We start from the raw sequence: 23,549 nt of genomic DNA on the forward strand, positions 1-23,549 counted from the left end.
TAATGCTAAATAATATTTTGTGCTATGTACCTCACAAAGTGCACGATCCAAAGAGGTCTACTATCACCTCTGATTTTATTAATAAATTTTATCTGTTAACATTTTAGATGGCCACAATCATAGTATATGCTTTGAAATTTACATAATGGATCTATCAATATAGTGGAAGAAGTATAACACTGTGATAAATTATCATGGAATGTTGCCTTTAATCCAGAAAGGTTGGGGGAAAGGAGGGACGGAAAAGGTTTCATGGAGGAGGTACTTGGAAACTAGGTGAAAACTACATAGTTATAATCACTCTCTACTTTCCAGAAGCTATGTTAAAGGTTTTTTCTGGGGGCTTCCCTGGTGGTGCAGTGGTTGAGAGTCCGCCTGCCAATGCAGGGGACACAGGTTCGTGCCCCGGTCCGGGAAGATCTCACATGCCGCAGAGCAGCTGGGCCTGTGCGCCATGGCCACTAAGCCTGCGCGTCCGGAGCCTGTGCTCCGCAACGGGAGAGGCCACAACAGTGAGAGGCCCGCGTACTGAAAAAAAAAAAAAAAGGTTTTTTCTGTACCTCCCACATCCATGGTCTCATGGGTGATAGCTGCCTTTTTGAAAGAGATGCCATAAACTGATTACAGACAATTGCTCAGAAACAAGTTGCCACTTGCTTGTCAACAATGGCATAACCCAGGCATTGTAAACAATACCTGGAAGGCGCTAAGGGTTTTAGGTGGAATTTTCTAAATAGGCCTCAGTTTTATAATCCTGGAAACTCTACTCCCCTAGGCAAAAAAGCATCCTTTTAATAACTTTTTTGCCATAGCCACTTCATACTACTTATTAAAATAAGATGCACAGGGGAGTTCTATGTTTAATAACAGATAAATCAACACATTAGTAATGCTTTTCAGGTGATGTCGATCCCCAAGTCTAATGCAACCAATGTCTCCCTTATCTTTTAGGCAGCTCCCTCTTTTGAAAGTCAAATGTCTGAAAGTAAAGCAACAGGTTTACCTGTTATAAAGAAGGTTCCATTTCTAGAAAACAAAAAACATTTTAAAATCCCCAGTTACTGTTCAGGCAAGTTAAATGTTAAAGGACTGCCCGGGCACCTGGGCTGAGGAGAGGCAGCTACTGGAACAGAGGGTTTGAGAAATTGAGGAGTGGCCCACCATCCTTCTCCTGACCTTGCTCCCGAGGCCCTCAATCTTTAAACTTCCACCACCAGAATACATGGGTGTTTGCACTGCAGGGGTGAGAGGAAAGGATCTGTCTTGGTCTGTAGGTTCTCATGTGCACATGCGACCCTCAGCGAAGCCAGATACATAACTGGCTGCTTCACAATCCAGAGCCACTCAAGGCTGGAAGATCGGGGGAAAGTAAGGAAAGCTATCAAGTGGAAGCTCTAGCACCACAGGAGAAAATCTCAACAGGACTATGAGATGGCTCAAAATCATGACACATGAGAGACTCTCACTTCCACATACAAAAAGCAGTTTAAGAATGCTCATGTAGGGCTTCCCTGGTGGCGCAGTGGTTGAGAGTCCGCCTGCCGATGCAGGGTACATGGGTTTGTGCCCCGGTCCGGGAAGATCCCACATGCTGCGGAGTGGCTGGGTCCGTGAGCCATGGCCGCTGAGCCTGCACGTCCGGAGCCTGTGCTCCGCAACTGGAGAGGCCACAACAGTGAGAGACCCGTGTACCGCAAAAAAAAAAAAAAAAAAAAAAAAAAAAAAAAGAATGCTCATGTATATAATATAAAAGTGGTAGTTCCATGAGTTGAATGTTTGGGAATAATATTGTTTCTCTCTCTTACACAAAGCTCAGCAGCACCATACCCAGCATGGATCACATTAAACTTATCTCTGTCCTGTCTAGTCAGCCCCTAGAGCTCCCAAGATGCCAAAACAGACCACGGCTGATCTCAAACCTGGTTTTCCCAAGGCTCTTTAAACTGGAAAGTACCTAGAACCAATGTGAATTCTCTGAGACCACCCAGACCAGGATTTTTCAACTTCAACATTATTTTATAGTTGACCTGGATAATTCTTTGTGGTGAGTGGCTATTCTCTAGGATATCTGGCAGCATCCCTGGCCCCTACCCACTAGATGCCATTAGCATATACACACATCCCCATTGTGACAACCAAAAATGTCCCCTGAGGGGCAAAATCACTCCCAGTTGAGAACCACTGACTTAGACCAATGCTTCACAAGCTTTAATGTATAGATGAATCACTTAGGGTTTATTAAGATGCAGATTCTGATTCAGCAGGTCTGAGGTGGGACTGAGATTCTGCGTTTCTAACAAGCACAAAGTGATGCTGATGCTGCTGATTCTAGATCACACTTTGAAGGCAAGAATCTAGAGTAATACTTCTCAACTCCTGGCTACACACTGCAATCATTTGGAAAGCTTTTAAAAATTGTGATGCTTATGCCATACCCCAGACCAATGAAATAATAATTTCTGGGGGTGGGATTTAGGCATCAGGATTAAAGTTCCTAGGTGATTACAATGTTCAGGCAAGGTTAAGAAGATGTTGTTTACTCATCCCTAGGACTGGAAAGTAAGTATAAACAGGCATTTAAGAATGAGGGAAAAGTACACAAGAAGAAAAACTATTACTTTCCTCACACGTTCTTGATGTTGGTCATGCCTAGCTTTCAGGATAACAGATCTTTAAAGAGATGTAACACCAGAAAACAATCTATCATGCCTCATTATTTTGTTTTCTGTATCAGAAGTAAGAAAACAATTCCCATTTCCATTTCACTTTTAAGTTTGAAAATTATATGTAGACACCACATAAAGGATACTATTTTAAAGACTTTTTTTTTTCCTAATGATTCTTGAAATTCTGAGTATGTTAGTTTTAAGATTCAGATTTTACAAGTTTGTGAATCTCATACTAAATTTTTTCTGGATAAAATGACATGATACATGGGACTTGCTTTGAAATACCCTAGCTAAAAAGGGCAGATGGAGGGTAGTGTTGGAATATAGATAAAATTGGCAAAGTGTTAATAACTGTTAAAACTGGATGATGAGTACATGGAAAACCATTGTTATTATACTAGTCTCTCTACTTCTGTAGGTGTTTGAAATTTTCTATAAAAAAAATTTAAAAAGAAATTTTTTGCATCCAAAATATAGTTTTCTATTAAAGAGCATTCCAAAGAAAAGGTCATGTAATTTTTTTTAACTTGTTTACACGAAAACTTCGAATTTTCATTGTAAAATACTAAGGACCTGACATATCTGGCAGCAGTTCCCAATTCTTACCATCCCCTTTCATTCCATGAAAAAGTAAATTATCATTCTGTTTTCCAGACATGTTCCGTTTGTCTGGAATTGTCATTCAAAAGACGTATTATGTTATTCAAAAGAATTCCTTCATATCTCCTCCTCACTGAAAAAATTGTGGCTTAGTAAAGTTTGGTTAGTTTAAAAAAAATTTGCTTAAGGCCTTTACCTTTCAAGTTAGAAAAGAGAAAAAAACAAATACGATTCATAGGTGATGAGAGACATAGTACTGAACCAGGAGCCATGTTGGCTGCAATCCCTGCCCATCGTGTTAGATTGTACTCAGAGACAGCTGTGAGTGCCTCCATCTCTAGAAAAAAACCACATGTGTCATCTAGAGATTAAGCATCTGAAAGAGCTAAAATGATCCAATACCAGAAATCATGATGATGATTCCATGGTATTTGGTTCATAAGGTTGGGGGTGATACGATGCTACAAGGTTGCTTTCAGGTAAAATGAAAACTGCTTTGTGTTTACCTCATTTCTACAACAGAATCACAGTTCCATGTTAGAGAATTTAAAGTAGTCAAAATTGAAACTCTGTCAATTCTCTGGACTCATTTGTTCTGTTTCTTAAAAGTTTTTTTTCCATTGTCTCTTTGATCAATCTCATTTTTAAAGAGTATATCCACCAGACATCAGAAAAAAGAGTTGAGTGGAAAACACACATAAACATAAAATAAGTGCAATATTTACACCCATGGTAAAATCATAGGTCTGAAAAATGCTATACTATTTTTAATGTACTGATAAAATAAAAAACAATGATGAAACAAAAGATATTACTCTCGAATTCATGCTGTATTTCTTACCAGTGAAATTAAATCCTCCATTGTTTGCCTGTTGTTTCTGTGATATACAGAAAGTTCCGTTACACAATCTTCATCAAGGTGAATAAGCTACAAAAAAATTGTATCAACTTTATTAACAAAAACTTACAAAATATTTATGGTTTTGAAATTTTAAAATTACCATAATTACCTGGCAAAATCAAACACCAACATGTAAAAACAACATGAGTTTGTCAAACTCTTGGGTAAGAATAAACATTCTCGGGCTTCCCTGGTGGCGCAGTGGTTAAGAATCCACCTGCCAATGCAGGGGACATGGGTTCGAGCTCTGGTCCGGGAAGATCCCACATGCCACGGAGCAACTAAGCCTGTGTGCCACAACTACTGAGCCTGCGCTCTAGAGCCCACGAGCCACAACTACTGAAGCCCGCACGCCGAGGGCCCGTACTCCGCAACAAGAAAAACCACCGCAATGAGAAGCCCGCACACTGCAACGAAGAGTAGCCCCCGCTCGCCGCAACTAGAGAAAGCACGCGCCCAGCAACAAAGAGCCAACACAGCCAAAAATAAATAAATAAATAATTTATTTTAAAAAGAAAACACGAATAAACATTCTCCGCAATTTTTAAAGATATAAGCAGATAACAATAAGAAGTTCAAGAAGATGATGAGCTCTTTCCCAGCCCTTCACATCCCCCTCATCATCTGATCAACTGTTACAATTCTGCTGTGCAGCCAAGGGACTATATTCTCCTCCCCTACCGCAAGACAGGGACCGGTATTTGCATCACAGAGCAGTCATCTAGGCATCCAAAATCACTAGCAGGACAACAGACTGGGTAAAAGAGTGGCTCAGACTTGTAGCATATCGTCCCCCAGGTTATGTTTGGGTTTAGCACAATCCAAGGAGCCGTTATGATGGTGCCATAGATGCTGCACAATCATCATTACGCTGAAGGTACCAGTAAAGCACAATTTTTAAAAGGAAGAAGTGACACAGCCGCTACACAAACTTTATTTTGCTTAAGGACAGAAATTATCCAAGTATTGTGATCCCTGCATGATGAGACCTCACCAGAGATGGGGCCAGAAATGAGTTCTCAGAACCAAACAAGGATCACTGAGAATGAAAAGGCAGGAAGGGTCTGGCCTGGACCTGGAACAGGAGTTCATAAAATCATATGGGAAAAGAATCATAAGGAATGTAATTTTAAAGTCATGTTTCCAGGGGCTTCCCTGGTGGCGCAGTGGTTGGGAGTCCACCTGCCGATGCAGGGGACGCAGGTTCGTGCCCTGGTCCGGGAAGATCCCAAGTGCCGCGGAGCGGCTGGACTCGTGAGCCATGGCCGCTGAGCCTGCGCGTCCGGAGCCTGTGCTCCACAGCGGGGGAGGCCACAGCAGTGAGAGGCCCGCGTACCGCAAAAAAAAAAAAAAAAGTCATCTTTCCAATGTAAGAATTCGCTTCACAACAGCCCCAATATGGGATGTTTCATTTTCTGCTTTAAGTCTTCCTCTCCAGAACAGCTGAGATGGTTAGCTTCTTCCTCTTCCCCTAAGATCTGTCTCCCTGTGATCCCTACCCACTGTGAATTGGTACAATCTGACAGCTGACAGGCTTTGGAAGTAGAGAAACCTTGGTTTTAATCATTACATCACAAAATAACCGTGTGACCTTGAGCATATTACTACACCGCTCTGAACCTCAGTTTCATCATCTGTAAAACAGAGATGGCACCTGCCTTGCAATATATGTAACCTATGGGGTGTACCTAATACATCACCATAAATGAGTAGGCCCTCAAAAAACTGCTAACTATTTTTACTAACAGTCATAATTCTATTTCCTCTTTGGTATAAGAACTTTCAGAAATTTGAATATTCCTATTATCAACAACCTTTCCTCTCCAAGTTTTCTCTTTTCCAGTTCCTTTAACCACTGTTTTAATGATTAACCCCCCTTACCATTCTGGCCCTTTCTTTAGATCACATAGTTCAGGTTCTCACTGACCTTCAAGGTACCAGCACGTGGCAGAGCAATATCATGACCTTCCCTTGTTCTGGACACCACACTTGTAACATCGGACTCAAGAGAAAGTCATGTTGCCATCACGAAACTAGAGGAACAGTACAGACAATGACCTGCATGATTGGCTGGTACAAGCTCAACCTCAAGGGCTAAGGAGAATGGGGAGACCACAAAGGTTTATACTGATGGTTTTATGAAAGTCAAAAATGCCACAAGTAAGTTTTCATTGTGTTGCTTTGACCTTAGCAGCTCCCCAAAATGTAGATTCCTGCTTCAGGAAGGGCTCAACCTCAGACGCCTGGACACTTTACCACCCAGTTGGGTATCTTCTTGTTGATACCACTGCTCAAGCATGAAGGAAATGATTTCTGGGGTTCCCTCCATTACCTTAAGTTACTTTCTTAAAAACCAAAACCTCTCCCCCATAGCTTCTTGCTCTGTAACTTTACCACAAGGTGTGTGGAGGAAAGGAAGGAAGGTAGGAAGGAGATGCTATCTTCTTTGCTGGGCTCCTGAACTGGAAAGAATGAAAAGAGTGGGACAAGACACCAAAGTCTGAAAAATACGGTTTATCTCAAGTTTTCCAAAGGGGCTCAACACTTTAAGTACTCTGAATTCTCAGCCACACACGCTCCAGTTAAATTAAGTACAAAAATGCATACCCAAAGCTAGCCAATTATTTTGGATTATCCGTGCCTACTACATTTCCTGTTCAGTAGGGCAGAAAATAGAACTGAATATAACTTCTATTTGATACAATATTTGGGTACTAGAGCTACGTGTGAAAATGATACAAGGAGATCATACAAAGAGTTACAGAATAGCATCTATACCTTAAATATCCAAGTAAATCTGAATTATTTTTTATAGTTCACTCTTGATAAAACACAATACTGAGGCAGAAAAGCAAATACTTCAGAAAGCAATAATCCCTTATAGCTCTTCTGTATATAACTCATTTGATCCCTGCGACAGCTCTGTAAGGCAGACATGACAGATTAATGACATAACATTTACAGGCACTCTATAGATGACAAAACAGGATCCAAACATACAGAAGAGACTGGCATTAGAATACCCATATTAGAGGTGAGAAAATGAAGACTCAGAAAAATTTATGCAATTTGCCTGAAACTGGCATTTTTCATCCTAGCCCAGGGTTTTTCCTACCACACCATAATGCCACCTCTCCATGACTCTATTCCAGTAGCTATTCCAACAGAGACCAGACAACTAATGCTCATCACAAAGGCTACAGCTACACAGAATACAGGCCCTGAGTTTGAATTAGTTGGCCTGTCAGATCCATTATATTTTGGAGCCCTTATGTCTGGGTTAAAATCCTGGTTCTACACTTACTAGTTGTTTGACCTTGGGCAAGTTATTTCATGATTCTGTGCCCAGTTGCTTCACCTGTAAATGGGGACAATAACAGTACCTACTTCAGAGGGTTTGTATGAGGATTGAATGAGTTAATAAGAGTTAAAAACACAAAGCCTTTAAAGGTACTATCTAAGGGCTCTGTCTATATTATATTATAGTACTACAGTAGCACACTTTTCTATTATAGTAAGCATTCAATAAATATTAGTAATTATTATACTAAGATGTAAGGAAAATCATATACTTTTTTGGAACACTCAAAACTATGTATCTTACCTTATATTGTGCCCCAATTTAAAATAATATTTGTGTTGTTGAAATCAGAGACTTTCTTCATTTGGGCATCTGTTCCACTGCAAACAGTAGCATATCCTACCCTATAAAGGATCACGGCTGAGAAGACATGCAAAGCCCTCCCACATGTGGAGAAATGATGACCCCCAATGGCTGAACACAGGCATGTGCACCACCCATGTTCTCCACCTCACAAGGGCACGTCACAGCTCCCCTGGCCCTGCTGCTGCGCTGCTCAGACACCGTATACTCTACTGTCCTAGGCTCTCAGTGTTGATGGTTGTTAGCATTAAGTTGCAGCTCTAATTGTGTTTGCTCAATAGATACTAAAGATGTCTTAGAAGGTTAAAGGAAATATGGAGAAGAGAGATTTTAGGGGTTGACAGTCATAGGAGAATCAGGAGGAATTTCAGATCAGGCTGCATGGTCATAACAGTGGGCAGACTAGTGAGAAGGGGTTAAAAACAAACATAGTCTATTTTTCCAAGTATTTATATTTATTGGTATAATTCTTCCAGAAAGCAAATACCCCACAGCTGTATCAGGTCTACAATGTGGCATGTATCCAAGCTATTCTGTTGACCCATGCACATACCCCTCTCCATTGCAGACGTTGTAGTAGATTGTCAAAAAAACATCCCCAATTAACTGAAAAGGCTATTAAAACACTTCTCCTTTAAAGCATTAAAATGCTTTTCTAACTATGTATCTGTGTAAGGCTGCATTTTCTTCATATGCTTTAATCAAAACAACACATATCAAAACAGACTGAATGCAGAAACAGATGAGTACCCAAGTGTCTTCTATTAAGCTAGACTTTAAAGAAATCAGCAAAGATGTAAAGCAGTGCCACTCTTCTCACTAGATTTATTTCTGAAGTAGTTATGTTTAATTTCTTGATTTCCTTATCTATGAAAAGAGGATAAGAACTGTACCAACTTTGATGGCTATACTTTCCATACTAGCTCTGGGTTTTGCCTTGTGGCTTGCTTTGGCCAGACATTAGCAAGCACAATGCAAGCAGAGGCTTGAAAAATGCTTGAGTGTGGGACTTCCCTGGCAGTCCAGTGGTTAAGACTCTGCACTTACAATGCAGGGGGCGCGTGTCCGATCCCTGGTCAGGGAACTAGGATCCCACATGCCACGCGGTGCAGGCAAAAAAAAAAAAAAAGCTTGAGTGTTAAGGTTTGCCCACTTTCTGTCTTCTTCTGGAATCTAGCTGCCATATCAAGAAGCCCAGACTAGCCCGCTGGACAGTGTGGCCCAACAAATAACCAGCACAAACAGTTGGTCTTCTGAGTGAGGCTTAGACCATCCAGTCACAGTCAAGTCACCAGTTAACTGCAGCCACATGAGTGACCCCAGGTAAGACTCACACAGGAAATGTCTGGCTGAGCCCCAAACTGCTGATCCACAGAATTGTAAATTATTATTGTTTCAAGTCACTAAATTTTGGGGTGGATTTTTATGCAGCAATAGTTCGCTAATATACAAAGTATACATACCCCTTACATAAAATAGATAAGCAACAGAGATTTACTGTATAACACAGGAAACTACATTCAATATCTTATAATAACCTATAGTGGAAAATAATCTGAAAAAATATACATATGCATAACTGAATCACTATGCTGTACATCTGAAACTAACACAATATTGTAAATCAACTATACTTCAATTAAAAAATATTATATATACCCTTTAATAATGCTCACATTTTTACCAAGTTCAAATTGCCATTTGTTAAAAACTATTTTTTAAAACATTAATGTAGGAATAGTTATTAATATAACTGCTTAAACTTGCATAGTACTTTGTGTTATTTAAAGTTCTTTCACACAGACCTACTAGAGAATGGACTTGAGGATATGGGGAGGGGGAAGGGTAAGCTGTGACAAAGTGAGAGAGTGGCATGGACATATATACACTACCAAACGTAAAATAGATAGCTAGTGGGAAGCAGCTGCATAGCACAGGGAGATCAGCTCAGGGCTTTGTGACCACCTAGAGGGGTGGGATAGGGAGGGTGGGAGGGAGGGAGACACAAGAGGGAAGAGATACGGGAACATATGTATATGTATAACTGATTCACTTTGTTATAAAGCAGAAACTAACACACCATTGTAAAGCAATTATACTCCAATAAAGATGTTAAAAATAAATAAATAAAGTTCTTTCATATATATATTAGACCAGTTCTCACGGTATGGTCTGTAGACCCCTGAGGATCTCCAATCAAAACATCATAGCAAAACAATGCAGAAGCAGGTGAGATCCAAGTGTCTTCTGTTAAGCTAGACTTTAAAGAAATTTGCAAAGATGTAAAACAATGCTAGTCTTCCCACTAAATTTATTTTTTAAATAGTCATTTTTCATAAAAATATTTGTGATAAACTGTAATAGGTTTAGTACTGTTACTTTTAAATGAATTGATCACTAAATATTTTAATAAGTGAATAAGAAGAGCATAAAGGGGCCCTCAGACTTAAAAGTTTGAGAACCTCTATAACCTTATAACTACTCTGGGAAATAGAAAGAACAGGTTTAACCTACTTTTTACAGACAAATATATAGGTTTGGAAAAGTTAAGTAACTTGCCTAAGATTCCCAGAGCACTGTTCACAATCCTGACTACGTGAGAAACACCAGGGAGCTTTTAAAAAATATCCATTAATTGCTGTGGGACAGAGCACAGACACTTTTTTTTAAGGTCCTTGCGATTCTCATGTGCAGGCCCGGTTAGGAGCCACTGTCCTAGAGATTAATGGGCAAATATACAATTCAGTTACAATCTCCCAAACACCAATCTGACAGATAAGTTTACAAAATATATTTTCTTTTGTATTTAGACCACATCATTGTACATCCTGAATCCACACAAAGTTTTTGTCTTTGTTTTTTAATTTTACTGGATTTCATTTTACTTACAGGAGTCTTGCTTTGCCACTCAACAGGACAGTTGTAATCTTGCATGATCCAGGGATGGTTCAATAGATTTTTCACAGAAATCCGTTTCTTTGGGTCCACCTAGTGGCCATCGAGAGGTAGCTGGAGATTAACATTTTAAATAGAGAGCATAGAACACCTTTCCTCCTGAGAACTTAAAATTCATCAGAACAGATGTAAACTTTATCATCACAAAAATGCTGTCAAAGACCTTAAAATGGCCTTGGAATAAATTCTTTTAAAAAGGGAATAGAGGCAAGAAAACTATAGCTACCAACACAGGCTTAGAAGATAAATGTTTAACAAACATGAACTTCATTGGTATGGACATTATTCATGAAGTTAAGTCAATCTATTGTATGATGTAATAGTCTTTTGCTGGAAAACCTATTCACAGGAAATATTCACCAATTTAATATTCAAGCAGGCACAATGCAGGGCATTCACACTGAATATGCAATCTCTACCTCCGATGAGCTTACAATCACATATAACAAGTTGAAAAGCACACCTTTCTTTTCCATTTGTAATTTTCAAATGTAAGGAGAGAAAAATTAATCAACAAAGATTAAGTTTTGGGGAGTTTAGAAGAAAGGATGAGGTGTTTTCAATCTCATTATGGAGATTTGGTGGTCTTGCCCTACTCAAGGTAGATGAGCTTAAGATAAATTTTGAATAAAAAGTAGAGATGGCTTAATATATGGAAAAACTGAATACATAATAATGAAAAAAATATTGCTAATAAGGTACTCATATTTTTCAAAGTGTTTCCCATTAATCTCATTTTATCCACGTAATACTATGTAGCAAGCACTGAGGCCAAGCTCAGAATCCCCATTTTATAGGTCAGAACCTGGTTAGGTGGCATGCCTATTGCTTGGTAGAGTGGATAACTAGACTTCAGCACTCCTGTCTTTCACCCTTAGAGATCATAACACCAAATCAGTGGCTCTTAACGTGTGGTTCCCAGACCAGCGGTATCAGTGTCATCTGGGAGCTTATTAGAAATGCAAATTCTTAGCCCTGCCCCAGCTCTACTGAATCAGACACTCTCAGGGTGGTGCCCAGCAATCTGTGTTTCAATAAGCCCATTTGGCAATTCTGATACATGCTAAAGTTTGAGAACCACTGCACGAGATCATGAGGCCCACTCAATTGTACATCAGCTCATTTAAGCATTTATTTCGTATCTACTATATATCTAATGGAAAAAGAGTGGGAGCAAGAAAACAGAAAACAGTGGAGCAAGAGCTGGTTAGAGAAAACAGACAATGCTCAGGAAAAAGGAAGAAAAACCAAGTCAGCAAAGATATATGGTAGCAGTCTTTTTTAAAAAATGCATTTGCAAAGAAAGCACCTAGTAGAGAATATCTGCAGAGTAGATAACAATGAATGGAATTTTTTACAGCTGATAGATAAATGTAGTAGCACTACAGACATCTTAAAATCAAATAATAACAAAAGACTTCTATTATTTTAAAATAAATAACAAAGATTACCTGTAGCATTTGTTGAAGAAGCAGAATACTACTGGGGGAGAGCCACTTAGGAACCTCATATTTCCCTCTCTACAAAAAACAAAGAAAGCATTTAAGAGATTTAGGTTCAATCAGCCTTAACACAAATTTCTAAGGTTAACAACATGCTGGAGGTTTACTTCCAAGCTTGAGGACTTCATCCAAGTTTAAGATTTCGTAAACATTATTAATAACATAAGAAACCCATTTCTTGCCTTAAAGAAGAAAATCCAGTTAGTTAAACACAATATATTGTCACCTCTAAAATATCCACATTATCGGGTAAGGGCTAGAGCACAGATAATGTAAGAGTGGCAAACGTAAATGTTACAGGGCTTTGGAATCTATAGTATGATTAAATGGACAGGAAGTATACACTGTAGTCAGTGCTTTTATTGCTGAAGCAATATTTTAGTTTATAATCCCAGAGGAATTGTCAGTTGACAAAAGTGGGTCACAGAAAAGCATATTTGGTAGGAGGACACAGGCTGTGGTTAAAAACAGGTCACATATCATCCGCAAGGCAGAATTCACAATCATTGAGGGAACTGATGAAAGCCACCTTCTAAGGCAAGTACCTCTTTTGGGAATGGAAGAGACTCAGGAGATAAATGTTTATAACCTGTTATACTCAGAGATTACAGTCAACAAGTTATCAACCAAAACAAGACTAGGAGCTTGCTAAACACAAATACGTGATATAATACCTCTTCACACAATCTGTCACACACCCCTCTTTCCCAATTCAAAGGAAATGATAGAATCATTTTTCTTAGCAGAGAACAAATTGTTTAATGATGCTAGGATAACAGGTTAATTATATGAGAAAAATTAAGATTGAACTGTAATTCACAGTCTATATCAAAATTAATTCTACCCAGATTAAAGAGTTAAATGCATACACTAAACCATGAGAATACTTAAAGAAAGCATCGGTGATTATTTTTTAGAACCTGTCTAGGCATGACAGCAATACCAAAAAACTATAAAGATTAACAGATGACAAGATTTAAAAGCTGACATTTCTGTACAGCAAAACACAACTAACAAAGCTAATTAACAACAAATTGAGGGAAAAAACCTTTCCGCCTAAATGGCAAAAGATTAATACACTTCATCACATAAAAAGCTCTCACAGATCACCACCAATCCTCTCCTTCCCACATTTCCCCTTCTCAGCAAATGGCGACTGCCTTACCAGCTCCTCAGGTCAGAAACCCTGGATCTTCTTTAGCTCCTCTTTCCCTCACACTTCGCATCCAATCCATCAGCAAATCTATTGGTTCTATGTTATATATCCAGAATCACCTGTTACTACCTGTATCACACCTGCAGGGTCTCTCATCTGATATATTGCAAGAGGCTCCTAACTGGTCTTCCAGAGCCCATCACTGTCCCTCACAGTCTAGTCTCTACTTACCAACACCAATGTTCTTTCAAAACATTGGGTCAGGTCATATCACTTCACTATTCAAAACGCTCTACTGGCTCCCCAACTCACTCAGAATGAAATCCAAATTCCTCACTCTGGCTCCAAGGCCCTATGTGGTCTGTAACCCCACATCCACCCCACTCCTTGCTACCTCTGAAACTCACCTCCTAACTCTCTCCCGCACTCATCAAACTATGATCACATCACAAGTCAAACACAGTCCTGCCTTAGGCCCTTTGCACTCTTTGTTCCCGCCGCTATAATGCTTTCCCCAATATCAGCAGAGTTTGTGCCTTTATCTTCTTCATGTCTCCCCTTAAATACCAGTGGTATCATGAGGGCTCCCCAAACCAACTTTATAAATAGCATCCCTGCCCACCATCATCTCTACCTGCCTTTCATGGCACCTTCTTTACAGTCCTTATCCCTACTTGTCATACTACATATTTATTTGTTTATTTTCTGCCTCACTATATTAGAATATAAACTCTTTAATCATAGGGATTTTGTCTGTGCTGTTCACCTAGAAATTGTCTGGCCCTAACATATAAAAGGTGCTCAATTAATATATGTTCCATAAAAGAAGAAATGGGATCAAAGCATACACTCCAAAAGAAAATGGGCAAAGAATATTCACAGGTAATTCCCAAAACAAGAACTTTTAAATGGTTAATAAACATGAAAATATGTTCAACTAAATCTAGCAATAAAAAAGCAATTAGGGACTTCCTGGTGGCTCTGTGGTTAAGAATCTGCCTGCCAATGCAGGGGACATGGGTTTGAGCCCTGGTCTGGGAAGATCCCACATGCTGTGGAGCAACTAAGCCCATGCTCCACAACTACTGAGCCTGTACTCTAGAACCCACGAGCCACAACTACTGAGCCCACACATCACAACTACTGAAGCCCGCGCGCCTAGAGCCCATGCTCCGCAACAAGAGAAGTCTCCACAATGAGAAGCCCGCACACTGCAACAGAGAGTAGCCCCGGCTTGCTGCAACTAGAGAAAGCCCACACGCAGCAACGAAGACCCAACGCAGCCAAAAAAAAAAAAAAAAAAAAAAAGCCATTAATTTAAACGAAAATGATCTACCAAATTGATAAACTTCAAAAAAGTTATCCAGTGTTAGAGTTCGGGGATAAGAGCACTTATATATACAACGAGAGAGCATAAACTTTTCTGAAGAGTAATTTGGAAATATGTATAAAAAGCATTCAAGATCACATATCCTTGATCTGGCAATTTCACTTATAGCAATTTATCCTAAGCAAATAATTTGGCATACAAAAATTTATTAGTGTTATGAACAGTAACATTCACCACAGAATTGTTTGTGATAACTTTGGAAACTAAGGAACATGGTCTGATGGAATCCAGAGGGCTCCCAAAAATAATCAATGACAAAATAACCTGAATGAGGATCCTGGGTTAGAAATATATCATAGGTCCAGGGAGACAAGGGCAAGCACGTGCGCACACACACACACACACCCAACAGTAATTGAACGAGGCTAGAACGGTGGAGGCAAGTAGGTGAAGAAGGCTTCAACTAGCACCAGCATTGGGGTTCTCTGTTCTTACAAATGAATTGTCTAGGACATAATTCTCACAGAAATCAGTCCAGCTTAACAGTGAGGGAAGAAACAGACAGTATAGATCACTCAGAATCCTAGAACTACATGACAGGCTGGATTTTGAATATGTTAAAGAAATAGTCAAAGTTCCAAGGAAGTGTCATCAAGCAATTTATTTAAAAAGAAAAGGTGTTAACGTTAAAACAACTCAACCTCTGATTCAGCCTCTCTGATGAGAGCAGACAGGCTGACCTACAAAGTGTTTCCTAGGAAGGACAAGAGCTTTCATTTTACAAATGACATTTAATGTTATTAAATTTTTCATTCCCCTTTATCTAAAGCACTCACTAGTACCCAGAGATACCACTCTTATTTATATCTTGCCAGGGCACCCTAACACTTGCCAATGTCAGATGCTGACAGTTTGTTTGTGAATTATAATAATGAAGCCTCTAATTCATTTCTCCTTACTATCCGTCATCCACCAAGCACTGAAGGCTCACTGCTGCCTGGGCTCCAGGTCTATCCCTGGGAAGGGGGGATTTTTGGATGCTTCAGCCACCTCGCTGGGACTCAGAAGCGAGTCACAGTTGCTGCATGGCTGGCCCTGATCTAGTTGGCCCCACTCTCTTAGCTGAGCTTTTCCTTATTCCTGAGACCAAATGCCACTCATGATTCAAATCCTGGGTACCTGACATGTTCTCTTTCTCGGCAAACTGATCAGATGCCTGGTACCTCAAATACTGCAGCCTGCTTTTGCCAGGGTCCCATAGAAAGTAGAGACCGGCCTATTACCTGCTTACACTGATCAAAGGGTCATGATCTACCTGAATTTCTGATCACAACCTGCACAACCTCTAGAGTGTCCTGTCTTGCTTTACTCACTGGTCAGAACCTGCACCTACTCCAGTGGGTCTCTCCTCATGCTGACTGCACACAAAGCCATTTGCTGCTTACTCTCTGGATACCATATGCACTGGGTTGAATAGTGACCCCCCAATATTCCTGTCCACCTGGAACCTGTGAATGCATCCTTATTTGGAAATAGGGGCTTCTGCAGAAGTAATCAAGTTAAGATGAGATCATATTGGGTTAGGCTGGGCCCTAAATTCAATATGACTGGTGTTCTTATAAGAAGGGGGAAATTTAGACACAGAGACACAAACACACAGGAGAGAACACCACATGAAAACAGAGGCAGAGACTGGAGTGATGCATCTATAATCCAAGGAATGCCAAGGATTTCAGGCAAACATAAGAAGCTAGAAAGAGGCAAAGGAGTCTCCCTTAGAGGCTTCAGAGACCATGGCCCTGCTAACACCTTGATTTTAGACTAGCCTCCAGAACTGTGAGAGAATAAATATCTGTTGTTTTAAGCCACCATCTTGTAGTACTTTGTGACAACAACCCTAGGAAACTAATATACCATCTATAAGGGTTTAACTTACTTGCATTACCTCTCTCCTATCATCACCTGCCCACCCCGAGGATAAATCTGGTTCCAGGTTCTAGACCTTTCTGGTCTGCTCCAACACACAGATAACAGGTCCATAACCAGAACTATGTAATAAAATAAATGTTATGCCTTTAAATTCAAAAACTACCATCCAAAACAAAAGCATTCTTAACTAAAAGTAGCAGAATTCTATAGAAATCAGATGTAAAAATCAATTTTCAGACCAAAGCACTGAATGACAAGAGCTCCACGAGCCTGATTCCAAGTTCCTCTTTGCCTCTTATTTATCACCCCTTTTATCTTCCCAACTTGAATTCACGAAGTATCTTTTAATAGATCCCCTGTGCTGTGCTGTAAGTTAGCATCATAGAAGCAATCCTATCCAGAGAGAGGCAGGGAGGTTAAGTAAATGAGAAGTGTGGTGCTTGGCACACTGGAAACAGGCAGAGACTGGAGTCATACATTATGTTTGAATCCTAGTCTGCCTTTCATTCGCTCCTTGAGCTTGTACAAGTTATGTCATCTTTCTGACCCTGTTTCCTAAGAGTAGGCTCTGGAGACAAATTGCCTAGATCCAAATCCAGGGTCTACCACTTACTAGCTGTGTGGATGAGCTATTTAACCTTGCCGTGCCTCAGTTTCCTCATCTGTAAAAAGAAGTATAATAACAGTATCAACTCCATAAATTGTTGCTAGCACTCAATGATTTAATACATATAAAGCACTTAGCACACGCACAGAGTAAGAACTCAATACCGTCTAGTTTCTACTATTGCTGCTGCCTCCACTACTATTACTATTACTACTACTACTATTACTACTGTTACTGTGAAACAAGTATAGTAATGCCACTTACAGGGTTATAAAAGGAATGGAAGAGAATGTATGTGAAAGCACTTGGACCAATGCCTTGCACATAAGAGACAATAAATGTTTGTTCAATTTGAAATAAATAGGAGGGGAAGATAGGGCTACTCAAAAAGGTAGCAGAGCAAAGATGGCATGTTGGCAAAGCCATGCATGCCAGAGTGCTAAATATTCAGTATAGTAAGAAAGGCTAGAGTCATTCTGAGGATGCACATGCCCTCTCAATAGAGCTTTGCCCCACTGCAGCTGCCTCAGGATCTCAGCATTGCCTGGTAAGAACACATCAACTAGTCATGTCCTGCTCACATCACCTCCTGAAACATACCCACCCACTTTCTCCATTTGAACAGAACAGCTCTATAGAGTACTATCGACAAACAAAGCATGAGGCCTGTGCCCCATCACCAAGACCTGACATTCTCAGCTTCATTCTCTACACTGAAGTACTAGCAGAAATAAAGTCCAGAGCTGAGTTCTGCTGCCAGGCTTACCCCAACCTCTTATTTGTACACAGTACTTAAAAACACACAAAGCACTTGTACATATATTTTATCCTGTGCAGTAGGCAGGGATTACTAACTACATTACACAGATGAGGAAACTGTCTCAGCCAGGGAAATCAAATACCTGTTCAACGTTGTAAGGCACTGGTTCTCAACTGGAGGTGATTTTTGTCCCCCAGGGGACATCTGGCAGTGTCTGGAGACATTTCTGATAGTCATAATTTGGGGGCTGCTACTGGCATCTAGTGGGTAGAGGCCAGGGATGCTGCTAAACATCCCACAATACACGGTCCCCCACAACAAAGAATTATCTAGTCCAAACTGTCAATGGCGCCAAAGTTGAGAAACACTGTTATAGAGCAATAAAGGGGTAGAGACAGGACTAGAAGAGAGATACAATACTTTTTCCATTGTACCACACTGGAAGTTCTAAGGATACCTAGAAATAGACAGGGAGAAAGGCTCCTTATTTAAATACTGAAAGTATATATCTAAGGATCAAATAGAAAAGGCCTTGAGAGGAACAATTCTGCTGGGGAAGAGCATCTTCACAAAAGGCCCTGTGTTAACCAGGCCTGTGCCCCTTAACCCTGGTTTCTGCTCAATCTTTGGAGAATTCTTGTTTATTTAAGGGCTGATTACCTTGCAAATGAGATTAAGAAACAGGTAATAGAGGGAGAAACCAAGTGGGAGGAGGAAAAAAGATCTGTGTGCTAATAAGTGAGATAATCCTGGGAATACTAATGGGCTTGAAATTGTTTGTTTTTCCATACAGTACTAAGAAAGGCAGGTGATCAACCTCTCCAACACATAATAATAGTACTGCAGTCAACCCTATAATTGTAAAGTATTATCTCATAAAGAGATAACTTGCTCATTTTCTTTAAAATTATAAATTATACTTGTTAGAAAGCAATTTTACTTTCAAGCTACTCAACTTTCATTTACTAAATTAGTTATATTTCCTTAATATTTGTGTACCCAGAACTGGAATACAGTCACGCTTGTCTTTGAATGCAATGACAGCAGATGAATATGCGACATTAATAAGATTAATACTCAGTCTATTAGTAACCATGCTGGAAACTGCAGTTTAGCATTTTGCTTAAAATAGTCAACAAACACAAAAGATAAACAAAGTCTGCCTCTTAAACAAGAGTTACATACAGTGTGTCAAATATTGCTGGGTTTTTCAATCAAACCAAGAACTGAGGGAAGTGTTATTCCCAAGTGAGGAATTTTAGAACATTCTAGGCAAAGATACATACTGCATGCAAGTGATACGACACCTTAATTAGATTTAACCAGCAGACTGTATTACACTGTGACTCGGAACAATAGTTCTGAGCCAAGATTACAATAAATTTCAAAATCTATAATGTGTGAAATTAAATTCCATAATAATGCATAAAAGTCCTAATCTGAATCAATTTTCAACTTGCAAATACATGAAAAACTAAAAAAAAATGAAATTCAGAGTAGGAGAAACAAAGAATATACAGTATTAGTAAATAATATTCATTAGGAAGGCTAAATCTCTATTGAACAAGAATTAGACATTTTCTACCATACTCACTGTACCAAAGAAACATTTGATTTACCAAAAATATCAAAACTTGGATTTAATATCTACTATTAGGATGTAACAATTTTATATTATCTTGGGATAAGTCCCCTCCCCCAAAGGATTCATCCAGGATCCACTAGTGTACTCAAATAAATAAATAAAAGTAGAGAACACTGAAGTTTGTATGTTGGTACACTCATCTCGTATTGGTGAAACAGTACATTAATAATTATGAGCATCAGGAATTCCCTGGAGGTCCAGTGGTTAGGACTCAGCACTTTCACTGCCATGGGCCCAGGTCTGATCCCTGGTTGGGGACCTAAGATCCCACAAGCCAAGCAGCGCGGCCCCCCAAAAAAATATATACATATATACTTACATATATTTATAATATATATTATATATTTTATATATATAATAATAATAATTAGGAGCATTAATTCCATGGCTGCCATATGAATGTGAACTCGCAGTAATAGCAAATGAAGGCAAATAAATAGCATAGGAGTTTGGGTCCAGATAGGTTAAAAAAAAAAAAAAGCAAGCTTAGAGTTAAGTCAGTAAATGAGGAACACCACAGATACAGTGTAGCTTAATTTCAATAAGGTATTAACAGTCACTTATTTTATCTTTGTGGATAAAACCACAAAATCTTGGTTAAGCGTATCTGATACAGGCTAAAAACCGAGAACACTTAGGGGTGGTCTAGATCTATTCAGTTGTGTTTTTTAAAAAATTTTTAAAAAATATCTATCTATCTATCTGTCTGTCTACCTATCTATCTATCTTTGGCTGCACTGGGTCTTCGTTGCTGCACGTGGGCTTTCTCTAGTTGCAGCAAGCAGGTGCTACTCTTCGTTGCGGTGTGCGGGCTTCTCATTGCAGTGGCTTCTCTTGTTCCAGAGCACAGGCTCTAGGCGCATGGGCTTCAGTAGTTGTGGCACATGGGCTCAGGAGTTGTGGCTCGTGGGCTCTAGAGCGCAGGCTCAGTAGTTGTGGCACACAGGCTTTGTTGCTCTGCAGCATGTGGGATCTTCCCGGCCCAGGGCTCACCTGTGTTGCCTACATTGGCAGGCAGATGCTTAACCACTGCACCACCACGGAAGACCTCTATTCAGTTTTTTAATCAACAACTTGGATTAGAGATATTTAAAAAATGTACAAAATGTCACAATCCTGGCAAGGACAGCTGATATTACATGAGATCAGAATCAAGATTCAAAATATCAACAGAGGAGAAAACTAGGCTGAAACAAACAAGGAAAACTGAATGTGAATAAATAGAAGTCAGAGAACTTATAGCTATTCAGAGATGGACTGGACCTTGGAAATAATTGACTACGGCAATGCTTTAACCTTACTGATAAAGAAAATGAGGACAAGTTGCTCTACCAGCGGTAACACCTAAATTGAGTAGAAAAACTGATGCACCATACCTAATATGAATTAGGAGAACTGGTAAATATAGTCCTGGTAAATCTGAAAAGTTGGGATGTCTGGGAACATTCCCAAGTTAATGGACACAAAAAGAAGCTTGGGATGGGGATCACTTTCTGCTCTGGGAGTCTACGATTCTCTTGAGACTAGCAACTACAGAGATAAGAAACAATATCTCATGGTGGTATGAGAACGGGCTCTGAGCTTGACTAGCTGAGTTCAAATCCCAGCTATGCCACTTACTAGCTATAAGACCCTGAGTAAGTTATGTAAGGTCTCTGCCCCTTAGTTTCCTCATCCATAAGAGGGGGACAATAATAGCAACTACCTCACTCAGAGCAGAGTCTGGCAAATAAGAAAAACTCAGGAATGTTTAGTATTACTTTTGTAATAGAATAAGAATAAGCAACCATGTGCAAGGGTCACAAAAATTTGAAAAACACATACTTCAGAATGCTCTATCTCCCCGGAGGAAAACAAAAGGAACTGGGGGAGAAAAGCAAAAAATTTCAACAACAAAAAAAGACTGATGTAGATGCTCTAGGCAGAGGAGACTTCAGCACAACCCAAATAAGCATAGAACTCTAATTCTGTATATCTAGAGATAGAGACTCAGACCTGGCCTGCTGAAGGCACCTCCCCCACTTTCCACATCAGCTTTAGAGATTCAAGACTCACACAAAACTTTATTATTCTACTTTTTAAAAAATTATTACTAGCAAACCAAATTCAACAGCATATTAAAAGATTTATACACCATGACCAAGTAGGATTTATTCTGAAATGCAAGTTTGGCTCAACATACACAAATCAATATATGTGATAGACCACATTTACAGAATGAAGGTGAAAACCATGATCATGTCAGTTAATGCAGAAAAAACATTTGACAAAATTCAATACCCTTTCATGATAAAAATACTCAACAAACTAGGAATAGGAGGAAACTACCTCAACATAGTAAAAGCCGTATATGAAAAATCCATAGCTAACATCATACTCAGTGGTGGAAGACTGAAGCTTTTTCTAAGATCAAGAACAAGACAAGAGGGCTCCCCTGGTGGCGCAGTGGTTGGGAGTCCGCCTGCCGATGCAGGGGACACAGGTTCGTGCCCTGGTCCGGGAGGATCCCACATGCCGCGAAGTGGCTGGGCCCGTGAGCCATGGCCGCTGAGCCTGCGCGTCCGGAGCCTGTGCTCCGCAATGGGAGAGGCCACAGCAGTAAGAGGCCCACGTACCGCAAAAAAAAAAAAGATATTAACCAAACTTTCCTTGCATTTAGCACTCTAGAAAGGAGTAAATTAAGCTCCAACACAGACTCTTAACTATTCACACATATATAGAATTGTACATTATGCTACTTACTCAAGAGTGAGGTTTGGGAGGAATGATTTCTTGACAGAACAGCTAGTACTTTACAATATGATAAAACAAAGATATGTCCTCACCCACCGAACCCCCCCTCCCTGCCTACCTACCCTTCTGTTTAACTTGCCCCTAATGCCTGGGTATGACTTGAAAGAACTGAATGCATGCCTTCCTGCCAAGTATTCTTCTTACATGTGGATTACATCATTTTAACATCACAAATCAAGAATTATAGCCCTGTATAATCATTGCTATAAAGGAGATATAATTATTCTACAATCAAAGTTTATAGTTAGTAAATCCACACCTCATTTTGTTTTACTAGGTATATATCCACAGGGTATATGGAAGGTAGACTGCTCAAAGTCAGACATCTTTATTGAGACTTTTGCATGATCAAGGCAAGTATTCAAAAATCCTTACAGATTATGAGATCTCACTTCCCAGTTCCCTGACCACCAGGGAACTCCCCATTACAGTCATCCTTTACGGTATAATGGTTTACTGCAATTCCCAAATACTCATCACCAAGAAATCAAGTATCCTTGGAAGACTCAATGTTCACAGAAGGATGTCAATTCCTGCACCAGTTATACTGACATTTGCTTTTGCTCTTATTCAGCTCAGCCATAACTTCAGTAAATTTCCAGGGAGAATAATCCCTAATTTACTGATATTCAATAACTTGGCTGAGAGGGGTTATATTAATTGAGAGACCATCTAAAGAATATGTAGAGTTGACCACTCATTATTCTTGATTGGGGGTCTTCAAAGGCATGTAAGAAGACACACTAGGGCATGGAAAGAATATATTAGGACTTTCATTTCTATCTAAAAAATAAGACAAAAATTAAACTTTATTAAAACTTAGTATATGGATTGGCAATGGCACCCTCACTAGTCCCTACATAAACTACAGAATGAAGTCATTCTTCCTTGACTGTGACAGTGACACATGACAGGTGACAGTGGCTCTACCTTGCACCACTCTGTGCCTATTGTGAACTACTGTGCCCAGTTAAATGGATTTACAGATCATAGTATCTTGTTTAACTAAACTAAATCTTCACAAAATAGCCAACTGGT

At 39.6% G+C, this 23,549-nt stretch overlaps 1 protein-coding gene across 5 annotated transcripts in view; it reads right to left on the reverse strand.

The window, feature by feature from the left end:
- MELK (maternal embryonic leucine zipper kinase) overlaps positions 1-23,549 on the reverse strand; it is a 78,391-nt gene that overhangs the window by 24,370 nt on the left and 30,472 nt on the right. For 4 of the 5 annotated variants that reach the window (XM_067743932.1, XM_067743935.1, XM_067743934.1 and 1 more), the window contains 3 exons: positions 12,241-12,309; positions 10,724-10,822; positions 4,111-4,197 (listed from right to left, as the gene is read on the reverse strand). In XM_067743932.1, coding sequence (XP_067600033.1) covers positions 4,111-4,197; positions 10,724-10,822; positions 12,241-12,309 — 255 coding nt within the window. The remainder of the gene's footprint in view (positions 1-4,110; positions 4,198-10,723; positions 10,823-12,240; positions 12,310-23,549) is intronic. The other variant, XM_067743937.1, reaches the window with a different exon arrangement.

The sequence above is a fragment of the Pseudorca crassidens genome, chromosome 7 (assembly GCF_039906515.1).
Source record: "Pseudorca crassidens isolate mPseCra1 chromosome 7, mPseCra1.hap1, whole genome shotgun sequence".
NCBI classification, from domain to species: Eukaryota; Metazoa; Chordata; class Mammalia; order Artiodactyla; family Delphinidae; genus Pseudorca; species Pseudorca crassidens.